Source organism: Gavia stellata, chromosome 7 (assembly GCF_030936135.1).
Source record: "Gavia stellata isolate bGavSte3 chromosome 7, bGavSte3.hap2, whole genome shotgun sequence".
NCBI classification, from domain to species: Eukaryota; Metazoa; Chordata; class Aves; order Gaviiformes; family Gaviidae; genus Gavia; species Gavia stellata.
In genome coordinates, this window is record NC_082600.1 from 3,789,332 (window position 1) to 3,808,200 (window position 18,869).

At 54.7% G+C, this 18,869-nt stretch overlaps 2 protein-coding genes across 2 annotated transcripts in view; one reads left to right on the forward strand and one right to left on the reverse strand.

Moving 5' to 3' along the window:
• The window catches only part of TRIM9 (tripartite motif containing 9), a 74,619-nt gene extending 62,285 nt beyond the window's left edge, over positions 1–12,334 (reverse strand). The window contains exon 1 of the mRNA XM_059820022.1: positions 11,519–12,334. Coding sequence (XP_059676005.1) covers positions 11,519–12,334 — 816 coding nt within the window. The remainder of the gene's footprint in view (positions 1–11,518) is intronic.
• The window catches only part of PSMC6 (proteasome 26S subunit, ATPase 6), a 364,454-nt gene that overhangs the window by 13,250 nt on the left and 332,335 nt on the right, over positions 1–18,869 (forward strand). The window lies entirely within an intron of this gene.

Consider the following 18,869-nt stretch of genomic DNA (forward strand, 5'->3'; position numbering starts at 1 on the left):
GGGCAAGTCACCCGCCAGCCAGAAAGTGAGGAAGGATCCTCCTCGGAGCTGCTTGCAGCCTGCCCTTCACCATCTGACAACCCGGCGCCGCGGTAGGAAATCAATAGAGAGCCTAACCATTGCCCAAGTCACAGATGGACTGACTGATCGGTCATCCGGTTCGTAGCTCCAGAAGCACAGCACGACACACACAGTCGATACGATCAAATAACCTTCTTGCCCCTCCATCTGGGCTGTCATCTGCCATTAGCAGAGCAGAGGGGAAGGTGCAGCGCTTGGCTCCCCACTGTCCTGCCGAGCGGCCAGAGGGCAAAATTTAAAATGACACAAACCCACAACTCTTGGCGGGTATAAGATTTTTTAATTTTTTTTTTAGCCAACAACAAATTTTAACTGCTGTGCTCTGGGGGAGGTGAGAAATAATATCATAGGTGAGAAACTGTGTCTACGCACTTGCTCTGATTCACCGAGCTGTGGGATGATGGTGGCACAGACCTAAGCAAACGCCCTTTCAGGTCCTCATTTCCAGGGAATTCACAGAGTCACGGAATGACAGGGGTTAGAAGGGACCTCTGGAGATCACCTAGTCCAACCCCCCGCCAGAGCAGGCTCACCCAGAGCAGGTTGCACAGGAATGCGTGCAGGAGAGTTTTGAATAGCTCCAGAGAAGGAGACTCCACAACCTCTCTGGGCAGTCTGTTCCAGTGCTCTGCCACCCTCAAAGGAAAGAAGTTCCTCCTCACGTTTAGGTGGAACTTCCCGTGACCAAGTTTGTGCCCGTTACCTCTCGTCCTGTCACTGGGCACCACTGAAAAAAGACTGGCCCCATCCCCCTGGCACCCACCCCTTAAGTATTTATAAGCATTAAGATCCCCCCTAGGTCATCTCTTCTCCAGACTACAAAGACCCAAGTCCCTCAGCCTTTCCTCATAAGAAAGATGTCCCACTCCCCTAATCATCTCCATAGCCCTTTGCTGTACCCTCTCCAGCAGCTCCCCGTCCTTCTTGAACCAGGGAGCCCAGAACTGGACACAGTACTCCAGACGCGGCCTCACCAGGGCAGAGTAGAAGGGGAGGACAACCTCCCTCGCCCTGCTAGCCACACTCTTCTTGATGCACCCCAGGATGCCGTTGGCCTTCTTGGCCCCAAGGGCACGTTGCTGGCTCATGGTCACCCTGTTGTCCCCCAGGACTCCCAGGTCCCTTTCCACAGAGCTGCTCTCCAGCAGGTCAGCCCCTCACCTGCCCTGATACCTGGGGTTATTCCGCCCCAAGTGCAGTGCCCTGAATTTCAGAAGGTTCCTCCCTGCCCAACTCTCCAGCCCCTCCAGGTCACGCTGAATGGCAGCGCAGCCTTCGCTGTGTCCACCGCTCCTCCCAGTTATGTGTCATCAGCAAACTTGCCGAGGGCACACTCCATCCCTTCATCCAGGTCATTGATGAATATATTGAACAGGACTGGACCCAGTCCTGACCCCTGGGGAACACCACTTGTTAGAGTCAACGTCAAGATGGAAGAAGTGTTGCTGCAGGATGATACAGGACAAACTCGGCCATGTCTGAGCTACGGAGCTGAGTGGGTTTTATGCAACAACGTGACTTGAACCACCGCTGCTGCTGCTCCTAGAAAAGACCCTCACAAAGAGCTGGCTGTCGATTAAAAATGGCCTAAGAAAGAGGCAGTCGGCTGAACTACAAAGGAGCACCAATAAAATATACATCAGGACAATCAGAGGCATTTTGACTACTTCCTCAGACAGCGAGAGTAAGACTTCACTGGCTTTGCCATGAAAGTCGAGGCTTGTTTTACACTTCTATCTTGTACCCTGCCAAAGAAAGAGCGCCGTGTTCCCAGGAAGCAGTGGCATCTGTCACCGAGCCAAGGGACAATGCCAACTCTCACCCAGCACGCAGTTAATCCGATGCCGTTTGCACATCAAGGCTCTCACCAGTTTGCTATTCCAGATGCCCCGGCTCAAGAAAGCATTTAAGCCATGCCCTTAAATCTCTGTGACTACAATTTAAGACTAAGCATGTATAGAAGGGCTTTCCCAGGGAGGGAGGCTGATGCTCTCTGTGTCCTTGATGGGATTTCACCCAGCCCTGACAGTTACGATGCCCTCTGCATTGTTGGAAGTTCTCAGTACATCTCCGTGTAGCAGAAGGTGCTTGGTTATGAATCTGCGTTACGCCATGATCAGGTTGCTGGGCCAGAGGAAGGGAGCTGTGCTAAACACAGGTTTCTAAGAGGCAGCGCTGGACAAGCTAGGGCGGTCCGAGGCAGGGGAAAGGACAGACAGGGAGGCCAAGCAATTATTTGCCCAAGGCAAACCCTCAGCAGGGAGAGCTGACCTCCAGTCACAGCCACGAGCCCATCCCTTCTTTTTCCAGCATCCTCAGGGACATGGTTTAGTGGGCATGCTGGTGTTGGTTGATGGTTGGACTTGATGATCTTACAGGTCTTTTCCAACCGTAGTGATTCTGTGAAATGCTGCCACAGTTCCCTTCCTCGCTGCAATATAAACAGCCGGAGCGACGCTTGCCAGCATCTTCCCACTCCTCCTCTGCTTCGGGCTGAATCACCGGGTGCTTCAGGTAACACAGCCCAGCCCTGCCCGGAAGGGGAGCAAGGGAATGGTAGCTCTGACCCCAAAGCAGTACGTCTGTCTCTTGAAATCAATAAAAACGCCTTGTAAGAAATGATCCATTTCAAAGCTTGACAAGCCCCCCCCTTCTCCCAGCTTTACATACTCCAGTGGAGAGACCACAGCATAAAATCAGAGAAACTTGTTCGAAAAAGGATGCTCTCCTAACAACTCCCTGGAGTCAAAACCAGATCTCTGAGCCTGCCTTACAGACAGAAAGGTCCTTCCCAAGCAGGACGCCCACCGGCATAGCGAAGCCTCCAGCTAGCAAAGGGACAGAGACTCTGGGCAGCCAATGCACTGAGGAGCGGCAGTTCTTTTCATCATCCGCAGCTGATGCCTGCAAAGGTCAAGAGGTAAAGAGCAGGGAGGAGGAAAGTGGTGAAGTTAAAAGAATTAGTGAATTAATGCCTCTTGAATCAAGGGGCATTCTTTATCTGGGAAGACAGAGGGGTTTCATCTGAGAAGACCCCAAGAGCTGCAGGTGGAAAGCAGCTGCAGTTCTACAGCACAGGCTTAAACAAGGGATGCTATGGATGCATTATGCACCCTTGAGCTGAAAGCCCAACCATAAGCCATCACTAATTCACACACACACTAAACAATCCTGCCGCAGGGCACCGCGACGGGAGGAGGGAACTGATGGCACAAATCCAGAAGGACCAGCCAGAGGAAAGGGAAAAAAAAAGGAACTAAATGCAAGGGTCTGACCCCCAAAAAAGAAAAAAAAGGGATCACTGGTTGAAAGATGTGCCACAGTTCCAGGGTTCATGTAAATAATTTAACTGACACTTGCCCAGGTGTTTGGGCATTACGCCTCCTCCCCAAGCTGGAAGCAGCAGCCCCAGCGTGGGCACCCAGGCTGGGATCTCCGCACGAGGCATTCGAAGTTGCAAACGCGATCTTCCACTCAAATGGCTTGATGCTGCCGCATCAGCGGAGCCGTGCTCATTTACACCAGCTGCGGATCTGACCTCGCGCTGATGGGCAATGGCAACCGTGGCTCCAGCCCACAGCACTTCAGGCAACAAACCTGCATGCCTTATGAACATCCAGTTCCCATCCTTTTCTTTAAATCCATCAACTAATACAAGGTTAGTATAGGAGAGGGATAATTAACACTGATGGGAAATCCCTCAACTGTTAGATCCCTTCCAGAGTGCTTTCTGCTGACTGTCACAGAATCACTACAGTTGGAAAAGACCTGTAAGATCATCAAGTCCAACCACCAACCCAACCCCACCATGCCCACTAAACCATGTCCCGCAGTGCCATGTCCACACGTTCCTTGAAGATCTCCAGGGATGGTGACGCCACCACCTCCCTGGGCAGCCTCTTCCAATGCTTCACCACTCTCTCAGTAAAGACATTTTTCCTAATATCCAGCCTGAACCTCCCCTGGTGCAACTTGAGGCCATTTCCTCTTGTCCATCACTTGTCACTGGGGAGAAGAGACCAACACCCACCTCACCACAATCCCCTTTCAGGGAGTTGTAGAGAGCGATGAGGTCTCCCCTCAGCCTCCTCTTCTCCAGACTGAACAACCCCAGCTCCCTCAGCCGCTCCTCATCAGACTTGTGCTCCAGACCCCTCACCAGCTCCGTCGCCCTTCTCTGGACACGCTCCAGCACCTCCATGTCCTTCTTGTGGTGAGGGGCCCAAAACTGAACACAGTATTCGAGGTGTGGCCTCACCAGCGCCAAGTACAGGGGCACGATCCCTTCCCTGCTCCTGCTGCCACACCATTTCTGCTACAGGCCAGGATGCCGTTGGCCTTCTTGGCCACCTGGGCACACTGCCGGCTCATCTTCAGCCGGCTGTCGACCAACACCCCCAGGTCCTTTTCCGCCAGGCAGCTTTCCAGCCACTCGTCCCCAAGCCTGTAGCGCTGCATGGGGTTGTTGTGACCCAAGTGCACGACCGGCACTTGGCCTTGTTGAACCTCATACAATCGGTCTCGGCCCATCGGTCCAGCCTGTCCAAACCGAGCGCGCAGCTATTAACACCCCTGTATTTCTATAATGCAGGGAATTTAATGGCTCATCAAATGCAAAAAACGTAACCCAAAACCCAGTCCATGCTGCGCCTACTGCGTCATACTTTGGTATCACCCCTCACGGTCAAGGACCTCTCTGCTCTCGCCCATTGCTACAGCCGGATGCTGGCTCACGAAAACTTCAAAATGAACTCCAGGCCAGGCTGTCCCCAAAAGCTGCATCCAATTCTGAAGCCAAAATGTGAGTTAGTTCAGACCACCAACAAAAATTTCCTTTGACAAGGAAAGCCGAATCCTTTGACACGCTGTTCTCAGCTCTGGTCTCTTTGGCGTTATAAACCGGCATATCTCCTTTCTGCATTCATCCCCAAGGTGCCACTGGTGCGGGCGAGAGTTGGGCCCAGTTTCTACATACGTATGTCGCCCTGTTCAAAAGCTTAATAGCTTTCCTTTTCACGACCACCCGGCAGGACCCTCATCCGGTAAGCCAGCCCTCAACGGCGGTCCCAGAGCACCGGTTTACCAAACCGTCCTACTTGCCCAGACTTTTCAGTTACAACTTGGATGGTCCATGAGAATTTGGGAAACCTTCATCCAGAGAGCTTTGGTATCATTGCTTTACTCTTCTCAGTAACTGGGGCTTCTACCTTACTAGCTTTTGCTGGTCCTTCTGGGACACTACCTGAGCTAGGGTCACCAGAGATTTATACCGTGAGCTCTCTTTAGCTTATGCGCTCACTCTAAATAGATATTTATCCAATTCATCCCAGTAGGACTATCTGAATGAACAGGGAATGAGCTGGCTTATTTCTAAGCCAATTTAACAGGTAAAACGCGTACCACAGCCACACAGAGCGCCTCGCCCCAAGAACAAACAAAGCAGGGAACGAGGCTTTCAAAAGAGCAGTTTTGAGAGTTGGGGACTTGTAACGATTCAACTGTTTGGGTTTTTTAATTGTTCTTTGATACAGCTGGGAAGAGCACATGCCATTTGAAAGCACTCTGCTTTAAATGAATACGTATGCGAATCAGGCAAGTTAATCAAGGGATGCAGAAAATTCCTTCAAACTTTAGGAAAGAAAATGAAAATATCTCCAAACGGTAGGTGCTGGATCCCTAGAAAGTACACTGCAAGACTCCTTAATAGGATTTTGTGGTCCTATGTCAACAGGTTCTGGCAAGTGACACCAAGCAAAATTTTCCCTCTAAAAACCGGAACTTTTGGGTGCTGGTTTATTAGGAAGAGTGGGAATAAGCAACACAGAGCAGCCCCATAAGCCTCTTGAGAACGTGTTCCCGACCAAGATCCACCCTGCACCGCTGTCAGCTCTCCGAGTGCATCTTGTGAAACCTGGTAAATAAACCGCAACGCCTTTTTCTCACTCACGTGTCATTTACTTAACACCAAGTGCAGTCTTTGCTCTGCTTGCTAATTCTCCTGGTTTTTCATGCTAGAGATGCAGTGACAGGAAAATCCCTGGGTGACACACTGATACCTGCTGAAATTTCCACGAAAGACAGACAAGAATTAGTCCACGGGATGATTTTTCACCCATCTCAGTTGCAGTGCTCCTGATTTGAACCACAGTAAACGCTGCAAGATCTATCAAGCCAGTGGGATCCATCATTCATAAAGTGGCCAAGGGAGGAAAAGAACCACATGCAACTGTGTGGGGAGAATGGAAAAGCTTTGTTATTTACAGAGTGCAGGAACTTTCTGGATGACGACAGATCCCACCAGACACCAGTCTACCCGTCGAGATGCTTAAAAGCCTTTGGAGAGCCTGAGCACAGATGGTGCAACACAGCATCGCCCCGTCAGGTCGGTGTATTTTTGGACTTCCCACTGGAACTGATGAAGCTGCAGTGATTTACACCCGCTCCGAGACAGCCCTGGGCCCATTTCCATTTGCAAATAACTACGAGGACATCTCCTGGCATCAAGAGCCGCACGGGCTCCAAGAACGCCTTGTAGGACTTGCTGTACACATTACCTTTGATTAACGTGATATTCGTGATTGCTCCTTACTCTGTTAACTGCGGTAAGTGCAGGGGAAAGAACCACCTGACAGAAAGCTTTTTTCCTAAATAAATTAAGAGAAGGCAGCAGCATCACCTCCAGATCCCGGACAGACACAAGCTGGTGTAAATCCACAGACCTCGGTGACATTTCTGTGCTTTTTTTCTGACTTTCTGAGTGTTTGCCACTCTCAGGATTTGGCCACAGAAAAATAGAGCAATCGGGAAGGCTGTTTGGCATTGCTAGAGAAGGACAGGAGAGACCCTGCCGCCGCAGATGGCAGGTGATGGAGCAAGCGCGCTGGGATTCAAACCAAGGCTTGGGAAAGTGCCTTGATTGCAACAGGAAAAGATTGAGGATTCTCACTGCTTCTGTTTTAGCAGCAAATATTTTACTTCGCAAACGCAAACAGATCTTTGTCATACAGCAGCTCCCCGGATACTTCCCACAAGCACTGTGGGCTACAGGAATTCCCATGGACCCAACTGCAGTACGTTCATGATGCCTCAAGAAAGCGACTCCCCGCAAAATTTCCTCTGGCAGCTAACACAGAGGCCCAGCGAAGTAAGCTAATGAAGAACACCGTCTGCTTGTCCCTATCTTGGCTCCGATGCTCGCTGTCCCCCGGGCAGAAACGAAGAGGCACCGGTAGTGTTTTCCACCCCCTAGTTCACCCCAGATGTGCAAATCAACGGGAACAAAGTCATGCCTAGAGTAGACAGGATTTTTGATTCTTAAAAGAAGAGCTGCCCCCGCATCCCTCATCCCATCTGCGCCAGTGACAGACTAGATGAGCTGAGGTCTAGCTAGTACCTCTGCTCATTAGCCTCTGACTGCTAACGATCATTACAGCTGATTCAACAGAGTGCGTAAGGTCAGTTCACAGGGTTGGTCTCTACCACAATCTGCAGAGATACTGCAGGGGTTTGCAATCCGGGGACAGTTTGTGTCTTCAGCCTGGGCAATCCCATCCTGGGCAGTTAAATCCCACGTAGAAGTATAACTGAGAGCACTATTTACCTTCCACTGAAGTCAGGACCTATTTCTGCTTCACTGCAAGAGGAACTGGACAGGCTGCCTAACCTGCTCCCCTTTTCAGTCTCAAGGCAAAGCCAACAGTGGTCCCACCCCAGAGGCTTGATTTCAGGCAAAAGGAATGTGAAAGAGGTGCTAATGGAGAAAAGAGGCAAAGCCCCATGAGCCCCTGTAAAGGAAACCCATGATCCCAACCCAAAGCAGAGGGAAGCTTCTTGCCTGACTGCTGAAAAAAGAGAGCAGAAGCTTGCATCATCATTCACCGTAGGACCACTGACCTCTTCAGCCTCTTTCTACGCATGGTAAATCCAGGTTCACGTTTGCTGCAGTTGGGATACTGATCTCAAAGACAAAAGCAGCCTCTGGCAGACATGACCCACCCCAGGGAAGGTGTCCAGCCACGGGGTGAGAAGTACCAGGGACTCTGCAGAGCATAGCCAGATATAAGAGCGCTGGGCAACGATCCGACACCCTGTGAGAGACGGGCAGGAATAACTACTCTACATCACCATCTCTCCATTGCCTAACCCAGAAAGCTTTCAAACCTGCTTAAAAGCTACTACCAGAAACCATGAACTTCTGGGAGACCTTTCCAACATGCATTGGCAACGATAAAATGTTTGTAAGACAGAGCTTGATCAACTGACGGATGGGATTCCAGGGCTGTCAGAGATAGCTGGGGACTGGACTGCGTGACCCTGGAGGTCCCTTCCAGTCCGTTTGTATACGTATCTACGCATATATCTATCAAAAAACATTAGCAAGCTGCTGAGCCTGCACTCACCACACACTTCCCAGCAAAAGCAAGAGGGACTTGAATGCGCAAAGAATAAATGATTCAGCTCCATCTTGTGTTTCTGCTTTTGACATGCCAAGCAGCACTCCAGCTTGTCAGGATAAAATCCAGGCAGCTGCAATATATGTACAAAACGGGGACAATTCAGATTAAAACCCATTTTCCTCTATGTTTCTCTGAATATCTACCCCTCTCCCAACAGCTGTCCTGAAAGGAAGATAGGAAGAGAGAGGATTTCCCATGATCTGTGTCCGGCTTAGAAATCCTAGTTCCCTGAATTATGTTTGATTGTGCCTCAGCACAGATTATTTTGAAACGATCATCTGCGAGAACCACACAATCAGCACTCTGTTAGAGGAAAGCAAAAATTGGGACACTTCCCGAAGAGGTCTGGAAAAAGCCCTTTGGTCTCCTTTCCAAAGCAAAGCACATTCCACTTAACAGCGATTGCCTAGGGCCCGGCAATCACGTACTGACGCGTGAATGCTGCTTTCAAGAACAACAGCTCATCAAGGCACCCTCGGGTCATTGCAGACTGAAGCGAGAATCACAGTCTCCCCAGGTCAGAAATTAAGAGCACCGACGTATCCCAAAGAATATTTTGCACTGAGCGGTGGTGTAATCTTGAAGAAGTCAAGAGCTGACGACTCTGTCCTTTCCTACGAGCTGTAGGTACTCGTTACAACCACTCACCGCAGCGAAAAGGCAAAAAGGGACAGTCACCCTTTCGGCAAGTTTGTCGTACTGCCAAAGGCCTGCCCCCCCCCCCAAAAAATGACACCCAGATACTTTTGCAGGAGGTTCACCGGCTCAGATCCGCAGGCGGTTTGGCTCCTAACGCCCAGTCCCAACCAAGATAAGGCTTGAAATGTCAATAGCCTCTCCCCTCGATTCAGTTACCCGGCATCTCAGGGAGGCTTCTGAAATCACTCCTTCAATCATACCGTACTGCCACAATGGACTCAGCAGACTCTTTTTCCTCCCCTAACCAGCAAACATCAGGAAATAGCAGCAAACCCCTCCACTGTCACATCGACACAGTCATTTTGACTACCTGCAGAAACACAGGCTCACTCCAGGCAGGTGCAATTTCACCTTCTGATTTCCAAAAATCTGAGAGAAATTCATGAAACTTACCATTTCAAATAACATTACAGTTCCGTGTCTGTTAGCTACATCAATGAAATACTGCATTGCTAAAGCTCTCCCCCGTGAAAAGTTATTTTGAAAGAAAAGCTGAGCATTCAAGGAAGAATAAGCCGTCCTAATCAAGAACGCAAGGACTGAAACTGAAGTACCCGAGCGCTTGCACACAAAGTTGTCCAGACGCTCCTGCGTGTTTTTCAGCGCATGCCTTGCCGCACCTGAATCAAAGCAGGAAGGTGAAGCCAAAGCCTTACGAAAAGGCCTGGCACCCATCTGATTTCTCTGGTTTTGGAGAACACCGACAGCTGAACCCGGCTCCACTCCTGCTCTGTGTCAGCACAGACCGAACGGGTTCATCCTCCACCAAGAGCTGGGCCAGGAGGACCAGGCTCTGGAGAAGAGGCTGCTCTCGCACAGCGAGCACTTACTGGGTTTTGTAACAGGCAAGAGGAGCGAGATGCTCACAGCATCTGACAGCTCGTGCCACGCTAACACGCCGGCGAAGAAGAGCCCCCAGGCCCCTGTGAGCAGGTCAGCAGTTACCTGTGCCACGGCACACCCCGGCAGCCCAATGTCAGTTGGGTGCTGCCGCCAGTTTTGGGAGCAGTGACTGCACCCCATGTGTAAGGACAAGGGCATGGGGCACCAGAACTGCTCTGCCACGTGGGCTTCATCGTTGTAAGAGCGCAGGAAAGCCGGCGAGGAGGTGTTCCCGCTCCTGGTAAAAGGGGGTCAGGACAAGCCCTTTCCAGCAGCAACAGGCAGCGCCGTCCCCTTTCCTCCCACGCCGCAACGCAAGGCCGTTACCCTCTTCTCCCAGCCCTCTCAAGGAGCGTCACGACAAGTGATGGCCTGTCCCTGCACGCACCCACTGACCCAACACGGGGTGCAGACAGCGGTCTGCATCCTCCATGGAGCTGCGCGCCGCCACGTAGCCTGCCGAAGCACGAGGGGGACGTTCCTGGAAAGCGATCCGGCCGAGGCCCTTTCAGCAGGCGGTCACACACCTCCCCATCTCTCCCCAGGTCCCCAACTCCTCATCGCAGGTTCCCCTACCTGCTCCTGCCAGCACCAATTTGCTGGAGCGGGGGGCAATTATTTCAATATTCATCTGAGTATCGATACCCAACCCCTTGTGCTCTGCCCGCCCGCGTGCCAGTCGCTTCTGCCCCAGTTCCCTCGGCGAGGGGGTCGCTGGTGCGAGGAGGGAGGGAGGCAGCGGGGTGGATGGAGTTGAGCTGAAGCTAATGACGGCTGCGTCCCTGTCTCAAGCGCTGGGACCCTCTCCTCCAGCGAGGACGCCTGTGGGAGTGCGTACGCTCAAGAGGAGATGATCAGTATTCAGCGAAAGGCTCCGCTACCGCGCTGCTCGCTCGCCCACTGCCATCCCTCCTCCTCCTCCTCCCAGTGACTCGGTGTGCGGAAGGATGCAGCAGCCCTTCCTCAGCAGCACCCCACGGCGCCCCGCTGCCGCGTCCCCATCCTCCCCCGCAGCGGATTTCACGCCTCCCTCCTCGCGAAAGCATCACTCCCCGTCGCTTTTCCAGCTCCGCCGCGCAGGTGTCCGCGGATCCACCCCTGGGCCATCACCCGCAAGCCCTGCCAGCTCTTTTGGCGGAGCCTCGGCTTGGCGGGGGCCAGCCGGCACCATTTGGGAACCCGCGGGGAGCACCACCGGCCCGATGCCAGCCTCCCCGTGCTGGAGGGCAGCTCTCCTCCCAAGCAAGGGTGCAAAACGCAGCCCCGGCGCGGGTGACGCGGGGTGGCGATGCTCCCACCCTGCTAGCTGGGGGAAGGCGTGTGCTGGACAGGCGGCCCTCTGCCAACGGCGGGGCTCGGCCGCGGCCGCTGGCGGAGGCCGCCCCGGCGCCGGGGCTCACCTTGTGGAGCTTCCACATGGCGCCCAGCGCCTTGACTTCGTGGCTGGAGTGCTTGCCCTCCTCCAGGCACTGGTAGCAGACGGGGCTCTTGCACTGGACGCAGTACATGCTGTGGTTCTCCAGCTCGTGGTCGGTGCAGGTGGAGATCTTGCGGGGGCTGAGGCGGCGGCTGACGCGGCCCTGGGCCGGCGGGACCAGGCGGTGCTTGGCCAGCGGCCCCCGCGGCGGGTGGCACCGCAGGCGGCAGGGATCGCAGTAGAAGACGTCGCACTGCTCGCACATGACGGCCGCCTCCTTGGGCGCCTTCTCGCAGAGCTGGCAGCGCAGCGCCGCCGCCCTGCCTTGCTGGTAGCGGTCGATGACGCCCTCCAGCAGGCGGTTGCGGGGGAAGCCCCGCAGCCCGCGCTCGTCCAGCACCAGGCTGCGGTGGCACTGCGGGCAGGTGAGGCAGGCGTTGCGCGGCGGCGGCGGCGGCGCCAGGGCGGCGGGGGGCGGCGGGGCGGCCGGCGGGAAGACGCGGACGCCGTTGGGCGACTTCTGGCAGGGGGTGGTGGGAGCGCTGGCGAAGCCGCCGTAGGAGCCGTAGCCGCTGTCCGCCTCGCTGTAGAGGCTCATCTTATCCAGGTCCAGGTAGTCGTAGTCGGAGACGGCCGAGCCCGAGGCGCGGCGGCTCTGCGGCGACTCCGACTCGGGTGTCTGCACCAGGATGTTGCGGGCGCACGCCTGGCACAGGTTGTGCGAGCAGGGCAGGATGATGGGCTCCCGGTAAAAGGAGCCGCACACCGGGCATTTCAGCTCCTCTTCCATCTCTTCCATAGGGCAGGGAGGGCGGCGGCGCGGCGCCGGCAGCGGCCGCGGCAGAGCGAGAGGAGACACCCGCACCGCACCGCGCCTCGGCGCCGACTGCCGCCCGCCCGCCGCCCGCCCGCCGCGCGCTCCGCCGCGCCCCGCCCCTCGCCTCGCCATTGGCCCTCCGCCGGCGGGGAGGCGGGCTGCGCGCTGCGATTGGCTCTGCCCCCTGCCCGTCCGCCCGCCCGCCCGCCGGCGGCGTTGCGGGGGTCTCGCCTCAGGGCTGCGGTGCGGAGCTGCGGGGTCGGGCGCCGGGGCGTGGGGTCTGCCCCCGGGGCTGCGACGGCCCCCCCCCGCCTCGGCCACCCCCCCGCACCCAGGGCGAGCGTCCCTCCTGCCACCGGCTTCTTGCCTTCCCTGCGGACAGCCCGCGGTGCCCGCAGCAGCCTGCCCCAAGCCCCAGGGGTGCCCCCCAAGATGGCGGCCTCCCTCGGGCCCCCACACCGCGGTGTCCCCAGGCCCACAGCCTGGCCAGCGAGGGGCTTCGGGGGGGCTCGCTGCCGGCAGCAGGAGGGCCAGTGGTGTCCGGCTGCGTGCCGCTGGCGTGTCGAGACCCTGTGTTGGGTCACCGCAGCACAAGTCGGGTCCCAGCCCTCAGGGGGGCTGCTCAGCCTGGAGGGAAGGTGACCTGGGCTCTGTGCAGAGGAGCCCGGAGAGTTCGATGGCCGCAGGATGGTTTGCAGCCTCTCTCCTGTTTGGTTTTTAAGGGGACCCGGTGGGTGAGGCTCTGCTGCGGTGGGCTTTGCGGGACCGCAGGGAGCTGAGCCCTGGGGACATGGCTGCATGGCAGCAGCAGCGCTGTGAAGGGCGGTGGAGCGAGAAAGAGCCCCGAGCCCAGGAAGAGCGTGTTTGGGGGGAAGTTTTGCAGAGGCCAGGGCATGCGTGCGATACCGGGGGCTCCTGCGGTTTCCCCTCTGACAGCACAAGGTGACTTTCAGAGCTGGGAGCGCTGGAGGCAAGAAATCTGCTGAGAGCCTGGGTCATGAGGCTATAGTAATAATTACTAGAATAGCCACATGTAGCTGATAAATGCAACACTTCTCCATAATCCTATGGCTTTCTATTAGACATCCCAGTAAGATGACTGCGTTGATACACAGGCGTGGAGGGGGGGCGCAGGCCGACCTGCGTGGGCCGGCGCGCTGCGGACCCTGCGCCGGGGATGCCCCTGTGGGGTGCTGCTCTGTCACCGGAGAGCGGGGAGGGGGCCTGGCAGGTCTCCTGCGGCTGGCTTGTCAACCGTGCTTGCTCTGAAGGTCGTCTAAGGTCTTTAAAATATCCTGGCAACGTGCAGCGTGGCGTAGCGGTTCCTTTTCAGCCAATGAAAAAATGAGATTACTTGGAATGTCTCTGTGTTATCGCTTATTTCCCGCTCTCTGTGCACGCGTTTGGGGCTGCCCATTAGCGCAGGTGCTCTGTGCCTCCTGTGAGGTGTCTTTGGACCTCTCTTGGGAGAGGAGCTGTGACCTGAGAAGTGCGGTATGCGAGCTTGGGGGCAGAGAGTCCAGCCTGGGGCTTGATACCGAATCTCAGAGTCTCTGCGAAGCCTCTGTGGGGGCAGTGTGGGGCTGAAGAAGGCTGGCTTCTGATCCCATATGTGATGAGCCCTTGCCACCATTCACAGGCAGTGAGTAAGGGTGCAGGGAGACTGGCCTCGCGATCCTGATGCTCGACAGCTAAGCCATGGGGTGAGACAGGGGGATTGGTGGCAATGCTGGGGAAACTGAGGCAGGCTCACAGCAACTCCCCAGTAACCATGTCAGCTGGATGCTGACAGGCCCCTGTGACTGTGGGTTTGGCCAGTTCGGGGCCAAGGGCCAAGACCTGAGCTTAGCTGGAGCTCCGGCACCCTGGGCAGAAGGGTGGCGCAGCCCCCAGTGAGGCTCGTCAGGGCAATTAAGTGCCCTCAGAGTCCTGACACAGCGTGTGACCGTCCCCGCTGGTGGGGATGATCTGGCAGCATCCAAGAGAGGCAGTGATCTGCTTGGCACTGGAAACATCCAGACAAAATGGGACAGTCACCGGTGCTCTCTCCTCTGGCTGCTTGTACATGCACATCCAGAGTGCTGGGAACGGGTATGGATCCCGCTACCCCAGAAATCAAGTTTATTTTCTGAAACAGTCAAGCCACCACTCTTGGGTGCACCCGTTTCCATGCTGGGGAGATGGCAGAATTACTGGGGGGCACTCTGAGGCTGTCTGTCCCCTAGTCAATGATTGCCCCCGACACAGGGCTACCTGCCCCCTTCTTGAGGAGCCATTCGTTGGCCGCTGCTGCCAAGCCACGCTGTTCATCTGAGACTTTCGCAGATTAAAGGGATATGGTGTGAGTGGCCACGGCGGCAGGGACCTCTCACCGGCTGCTGAGTTCATCTGTCTGCAGGGACACAGGTGACGTTGCAGCCGGGGGCCGCTGAGCCTGAGCGGCAGTGTCGCGTGGCCAAGCACGGGGACAGATAGTGGGGAAGCAGAGGAGCGGGATCCCGCTGGAGCAGAGCATCGCTCCCAGCACGCCTGCCCGTTAGCTATCAGCTGGGGTAGGTACTGAAGAGGCTGGAGTGGGATGTATCAGATTTAGCCTTACAAGGCCCAACCCTTCGCAGGCACAGTTGCAGGCAGGGGCACCGAGAGGCTCTTTCCGTCCCCTCGTGGGTTCGTGCAGTTCCTGGGATCTGGCGAGCAGGTACAATTTCAAGCTCCCACATTGGTATTCAGAAGGGGCAGAAGCCCAAGAGCTGAGATGCACAAGGAAGGCACCGCCATTTCTCAGCCTGATACGAAGGGACAAATGATAAGGAGAAACAGACTTTCTGAGTGTGTCTCTTTTCTGCTCCGTGCAGGGGTGAGAGCAGGGGTGGTTTGTACTTTCCTTTCTGATGGCTCTTTCCTGGAGAGGCTCCTGCTGGCTCCATATTGACCACCGGCACTGTGGCTTCCCCTGGACTCTGCTGAGTGTTCCTCATTTGCTCCCTTTCGGTGTCTGCTCACAGTCAGTCATTTTTTTCCTGCTGTCATTGCTCTAGCTGCCCTTTTGCTGAAGTAAAACCATCATTCCTTGTTTCTTCTGCCTCTTGTTTCCTGTGGCCATTTTTCACCTTGGCAGGTATATGATGCCATTTCTGCTGTAGTGATATGCTGATCATGTAAATAGGCAGAAAGAGGAAAAAGCCCTGTGAGAAGAGGAATGCAGCCAGTGCATTTGGAAGCAACCCTCGGTCATAAACATTTCACTGTTTTCTTCTTGGCGCAGCGGCTTATGCCTTCGCTTTCATCTCAGCAAGAGGCAAGCATCCCCATGCTCTGGCTGCATATTATTTACAATTGTCAGACTTGTTACTGCCCTGAGAACTGTGCAGCGTGCAGCTATGAACCTGCAATAATTACTTGACCCAGCTTCAACATTCATTTGTCTAATGTCGCTGTGATCAGCGATTACAAGTTAAAAGATCAAGAAGTCATCTTGTTCTAAGCTGGCTCTTACTTTTCTCATGTGCTACTTGCCAGGAGCCTCAGCTTTAGAAACGGCCCCGGCTCCCGCTGCGGGAACGGTGCATCTCCGTTTCTGTTGCAACCAGCCTCTGCTCTGGGGGATGCGGAAGATGCCGCTGGGCTGAGATAAATTAAAGTTGTTGGGACTCCGTGTAAGCGCTGTTACATCCCCTTGGTGATTCCTAGTAACAAGAAGAGCCGTTATCATGAGCATCAGTTGCCTGCTCCTGGCCATTCCCCTCCACATCCCGCCAGCCTGCAGGTGTGTTTACTTTGTCTGCTGGAAATGCAGATTAGAAATCAGAATCAAGCCTGGAGATATCGACAGGAGCGAGATGGGTTGGTGGGCGAATCTGTTTGAGTCATACATGGTGTGTTACCCCCCAAAAAAGATCTCAACGCCACTGCAGTTCTGTTAAACCGATTGAAAAACCACAGTAACTGGGGTGTGACACACGGGGTGGAGGTGGCCCATAGTGTCAGGACCTCCTTCCACATGTCCCTCCAAGCTCCGTCCCAGCCACGTCCTTTGGCTCATGGCACCCATCAGCTGCATCGTGTTGCTGAGTTGTTCCTTGAGAAATAAGAATATGGGCAAAGAGAAGATGGGCAGATGTCACGAGGGCCACAAGGGACCATGAGTTGAGAGATGAAAAGGGATGGAGAGTATGAGATGAGCATCCCTGGCAGGACGGAGGTAAGGGTTGGGGTAACGACCAGGACATGCCCAGCGCTGGGAGCTGGAGGGAAGAATCAAGTGCAATGTTCTGGAGTTATCTTGGGGAAGGGAAAATCTTCATCGCAAACTGGGACGAAAGATCTGAACCTCGGCATTTCTCCATGGAAATTCTGTTTCGTGAAATAGCTGTGGGAGGAAGCTGTTGGGGATGGTGACACAAAGGTGGAGGTGGGCAGTTGGGAGCATGGGGGTGCCGGGCTTCTGGGCAGGGGTAGTGCTGCGTCGCAGGACACTGCAGGCACAGAGGGCTGGGAATCCTGCTTGGGAGGCAGGGGCTGTTTCTTCCATTTTAACTACATATTTTCTTCTTGTTAATATTGCCTTGATGACCAACAACCTAAACTTCACTTGCTTTGGGCAACAGTGCTTTCTTAAACCTCCACTGCTTTGTATTTATGCATGTGTATGTGCAAACACACATCTGCTACACAATTTTCTGTGGAGATCCCCACCAGCAAAAGGATTACAGGACGGAAGGAAGGTGGGACTCAGGAAATCAATAGCATTCACATCTTAGACTGTAGCGAGGAACAGTGAGACGTGAAGCTGAAGGCTGTCTATCACTAATTAATCTGCCAGCATCATCCCTGCAGTGCCGATCGATCTCCGTCCACCGGGGCAGAGAGGAAGCCCACCTGGATCTCCCCGCGGGTGGGTTGCCGGCAGGGTCTCGGGAAGGTGATAGATTGTCTGGCTCCCACCTTCGCTCTCCCGTACCACACAGGGTCCTCGGGTCCGGGGTGGGATTTCAAGGGGAGAGGTGGGCTGGAGAGACGACGGCACGCCAGCATACAGGCGCGCGTGTGCAGGTAACGGGTAGCTGGGAGGGTGAGTTTGCTTTGATTTATGAGGCCCTGAGCTGGGCTAGAGCTAATAAATAAAAGAGAGGAATAAGCTGAGACAAAGAGCTCTGCAGTCTCCTTTATTCATCGCACTCCCCTAACACCTGGAAGAGATAAATAAGACAGCGGACGAGGGCTCAGGACTCCCCTCCTGAAAGGAGGGGGTTGGGACGTGGCTGGGGTGCCCCAGGGCCTTCCCGGAGGTGCCCCCGTGCTGCTGGAGAGGCCTTGGGTGTCCAATGCAAGCAGATGATCTTCCACTACCACGTGGGAAACCTGCTTCAGGCTTTGGAAATGTGTTCTCTCGTGCCTGGAGGTACCACGTGTAGTACCTCATCAGCTACATGCAGCCTCTCCAGCCCTTTGTACAGGAACACTCGTGTTTCCCTGTGTCTACTGGAAGCATCTCAGTGGATGCAGCCTAGGATTAGTGCTGCTTTTTTATGACTTTCAGACATTGGCAGCTCGTAATTCATCCTGCGATCAACCAGTACACCCTGATCCTCCTTCTCCTCAGTCATTTTGAGCAGATGAGCTCTTGGCTGACAGCAGAAATCCGTGTTTATTAGTCCCTGTACGCATGCATGACCTTGACATCCATATCCCCGCTGTCATTCCACCCCCCCCAGGTCATTCAGGGATTTCAACATATCCTGCTGCTTCTCCATACTGAGGACACCTCCTGACTCTGCATCGTTAGCACGCCTGCTGAGCTCACTCTCATCTTGGGTGCAGAGATCATCAGCAGAAATGCTAGTTGAGATGTCCAACAGCATCCCAGGCCTGAAACTCCCAGGGCTCCAGCAGTAACTGCCTCCCAGCGCAATTTTCAGAGCTTCTTACTAGTTATATCATGTGTTCCAAGCACCATTTCAGGTGCACTGAATCACAGAATCACTGAATCACAGAATCACTAAGGTTAGAAAAGACCTGTAAGATCATCAAGTCCATCAACCCAACCCCACCATGCCCACTAAACCATGTCCCACAGTGCCACGTCCACATGTTCCTTGAACACCTCCAGGGATGGTGACTCCACCACCTCCCTGGGCAGCCTCTTCCTGTGCTTCACCACTCTCTCAGTAAAGACATTTCTCCTAATATCCAGCCTGAACCTCCCCTGGCGCAACTTGAGGCCATTTCCTCTTGTCCATCACTTGTCACTGGGGAGAAGAGACCAACACCCACCTCACCACAACCCCCTTTCAGGCAGTTGTAGAGAGCGATGAGGTCTCCCCTCAGCCTCCTCTTCTCCAGACTGAACACCCCCAGCTCCCTCAGCCGCTCCTCATCAGACTTGTGCTCCAGACCCCTCACCAGCTCCGTCGCCCTTCTCTGGACACGCTCCAGCACCTCAATGTCCTTCTTGTGGTGAGGGGCCCAAAACTGAACACAGGATTCGAGGTGCAGAAGCTCAGAAAGTTGAAACCAC